The 3,267-nt window shown below is 36.7% G+C and overlaps 1 protein-coding gene across 1 annotated transcript in view; it reads right to left on the bottom strand.

The window, feature by feature from the left end:
• LOC119596505 (sphingomyelin phosphodiesterase-like) overlaps positions 1-2,731 on the bottom strand; it is a 12,195-nt gene extending 9,464 nt beyond the window's left edge. Inside the window, exons 1-2 of the mRNA XM_037945781.1 lie at positions 2,676-2,731; positions 428-585 (exon numbers count right to left, since the gene is read on the bottom strand). Coding sequence (XP_037801709.1) covers positions 428-585; positions 2,676-2,730 — 213 coding nt within the window. The 5' untranslated portion in view covers position 2,731. The remainder of the gene's footprint in view (positions 1-427; positions 586-2,675) is intronic.
• Between the last annotated feature and the right edge of the window lie 536 nt (positions 2,732-3,267).

Raw genomic sequence — 3,267 nt, 5'->3', positions numbered from 1 at the left:
TTATTTCTTTATTTATTTTTCTTTTAGCTCGCTGTGAACTCTTCTATTCTAATTTCGTTCATAGTCATGCAAAGAGAGTTAGAGAGAGGAAAAAGAATGAGAAAAGGGGAAGAAATAAAGAGTACGGGAAAATTAGAAAAATAAAGACTATGAAAAAAAAAAAAAAAATAACGAGAGAAAGAGTAAGAGAAACAAGGGAAAGAGAAAAATGATAACACGCGCAATCGACATGGCATGACACAGCACGAAACTCCCCTCGAAGGAGGCGTAGGAGGCACAACACGAAACTCACCTCATACGTACCTGAAGGACGTAAGAGGAAGTACGAAACTCCCCTCCTACATACCTGAAGAAGGTGCACAACACCAAACTCCCTTCCTACGTACCTGAAGGAGCTAACACCCCACGGAACACCCCTCCTACGTACCTGATGGAGGTGATACGGCATGTTGCCCAGGGACTGCTCCGGCAGCGCCATCCACGAGTCGATCTCATTAGACAGCACGACCACCTGGGCGTCGGGGCTGGAGGGCAGCGACCGCCCGCGCGCCACCTGGGCTCCCGCTCCGCCGCCCACCCAGTCGCCTGCCGGTGAGGTTCGAGGTTTGAGGCTTGGGGTTTAAGATGTGCTTGAGGTTTGGGGTTTAAGATGTGCTTGAGGTTTGAGGTTTGGGGTTTAAGATGTGCTTGAGGTTTGAGGTTTGGGGTTTAAGATATGCTTGAAGTTTGAGGTTTGGGGTTTAAGATATGCTTGAGGTTTGAGGTTTGGGGTTTAAGGTATGCTTGAGGTTTGAGGTTTGAGGTCCCTCTCTTGACAATAATCAAGCGGCCAGTTTCAGTAGCATAAACAATAACATTTTACCACCCCAAATATATCTAGATATGGGACAGAGAGAGAGAGAGAGAGAGAGAGGAGAGAGAGAGAGAGAGAGAGAGAGAAAGAGAGAGATAGAGAAGAGATAGAGAGAGAGAGAGAGAAGATGAGAGAGAGAGAGAGGAGAGAGAGAGAGAAAAGAGGAGGAGAGAGAGGAGAGAGAGAGAGAGAGAGAGAGAGAGAGAGAGAGAGAGAGAGAGAGAGAGAGAGAACGAAATCTACGGACAGACAACCCACATTTGACAACGCCAGCCGCCTGCATGACCAACAGTACAGTAAGAAACGTCTAAAATTACTTAATAACTCGTCGTGCTCAAATAACTCCATTCTTGTAATAAAACTGATGACTAAATTTACAAGACCAAAATAAAGGAAACAGAAAAGGCAATATAATAATTCACACATCTACATCTCTACATCTACATCTTTTTTTTCATTTTTTTACTGCTATTTATAGGCCTTGGAATAGATTGTCTCTAGAAATTGTAACTTCTCCGACTCTTGAGAAGTTTAAAATCAACAGCTGGTGATTTTCTACCTTTTCTTTCTTTCTTTCTTTCTTGGCTGTGTTTTGACCTGCGCTGATACCTTTCAAGTAATTCTCGACTTTTTCAGTGTGGCTCTTATATGGCTTACTATAATAATAATAATAATAATAATAATACTAATAATAATAATAACAGTGATGATGATGATAATAATGATAATAATGGTGATGATGATGATGATGATAAGAAGAACAATAATAATAACAACAAAGATAAATTACATAAATAAAAAATAAATAAGTAACAATTTATTAATAATACAAAGATGACAGAAATATGACTATGGTACAACAACAATGGGTTATCATAACGATAGACTGATCAACTGATTAAAAACTTTAAGTACTATCTTTATCATCATTTTTATTTATTATTTTTTACTCTTATCCTATCATGATCATTATCTTTATCATAACCTTATTACATTTACCATCATCATCATCATCATCATATTTCCTTTTTTTTTTTTACTGATATCATCATCACAATCGATATCATTTCTAGCAGTTTCTGGGACAACACTGTTATCTTAATGACGTCATAGGCGACCACTTGTTGCATTATACAAAATTCCAGACACAGTTGTATGTTACAGACTTCGATTCCTTTCTGAAATTCATATTAACTTTAAACTCTCTCGTAATATTAAATAAAATGATCACATACAGCATTTTCTCTCTTTTTATATCCCATATTGTGATATTTCGTCAATGAATCATGTAAATCATTATTGGCAGCGATAATAATTTTGTTGGGAGGTGCACAGAGGTGGTGGAAACTTTTAACTGAACCGTAGCCATCAAAATGCAAAAAGCTGGCCCGAATTAATTATAACGGTAACAAACAAGACATACGCGTTCGCTTGCTCGCTCTCTCTCTCTCTCTCTTTCACACACTCACACACACACACACACTCACACGCACACGCACACACACACACACAATACACATACACCACACACACACACGTACGCACATGCACAAACACAACATTCCCTCCAGACACTCAAACCCCTTCAACACCCACAATCACTCCACCTCCCCCCCTCCCCCCCACACAATCTCCTCCCACATCCACTCACCCCTTCCTCCGTCCCTCCCCACCCACACACCTCCCCCTCCACCCTCCTCCCTCCCTCTCCACACACTCCACCCTCCCCACTCTCCTCCCTCCCTCTAGACCTTCCACCCTCCCTCTCCACCCACACACCTCCACCCTCCCCTCCCCTCCTGCCGAACCACCCGCGACTCACCTAGGCCAAGGGACGTAAGGAAGGTGGTGATGTGGAGCAGCAGCCCGGAGAGCATCCTCGCTCCACCTGCAGGAGAGAAAGAGAAAAAAATGAGTTGGGAAAAAAATAATGAGGTGGAAAAAATAATGATAAAAAAAAAAAAAAAAAAAATATATATATATATATATATAAATATATATATATATATATATATATATATATATTATTATTATTAGATAATAAATATAATAATATAATAATATATATATATATATATATATATTATATATATATATATATATATATATATCATACTCTATATATATATATATTAATATGTATATCATAATATATATACATATATATATATAATATATATAAAATATATCATATATAAATATATATATTTATTCATATATATCTATATATATATCTAAAATATTAATTAATTTATATATATATAAAATATATATTATATAATATATATAATATATATTATATATTATATATATAATATATATATTATATATATATATATATATATATATATATATATATATAATGTAGTGGAAAAGAAAATACGATAACGTCCTTTTCTTTTCTTTTCTTTTCT

Source organism: Penaeus monodon, chromosome 38, assembly GCF_015228065.2.
Source record: "Penaeus monodon isolate SGIC_2016 chromosome 38, NSTDA_Pmon_1, whole genome shotgun sequence".
Classification (NCBI taxonomy): domain Eukaryota; kingdom Metazoa; phylum Arthropoda; class Malacostraca; order Decapoda; family Penaeidae; genus Penaeus; species Penaeus monodon.
The sequence above is the reverse complement of the archived record's forward strand: the minus strand, read 5'-3'. Positions and strand labels throughout refer to the sequence as shown.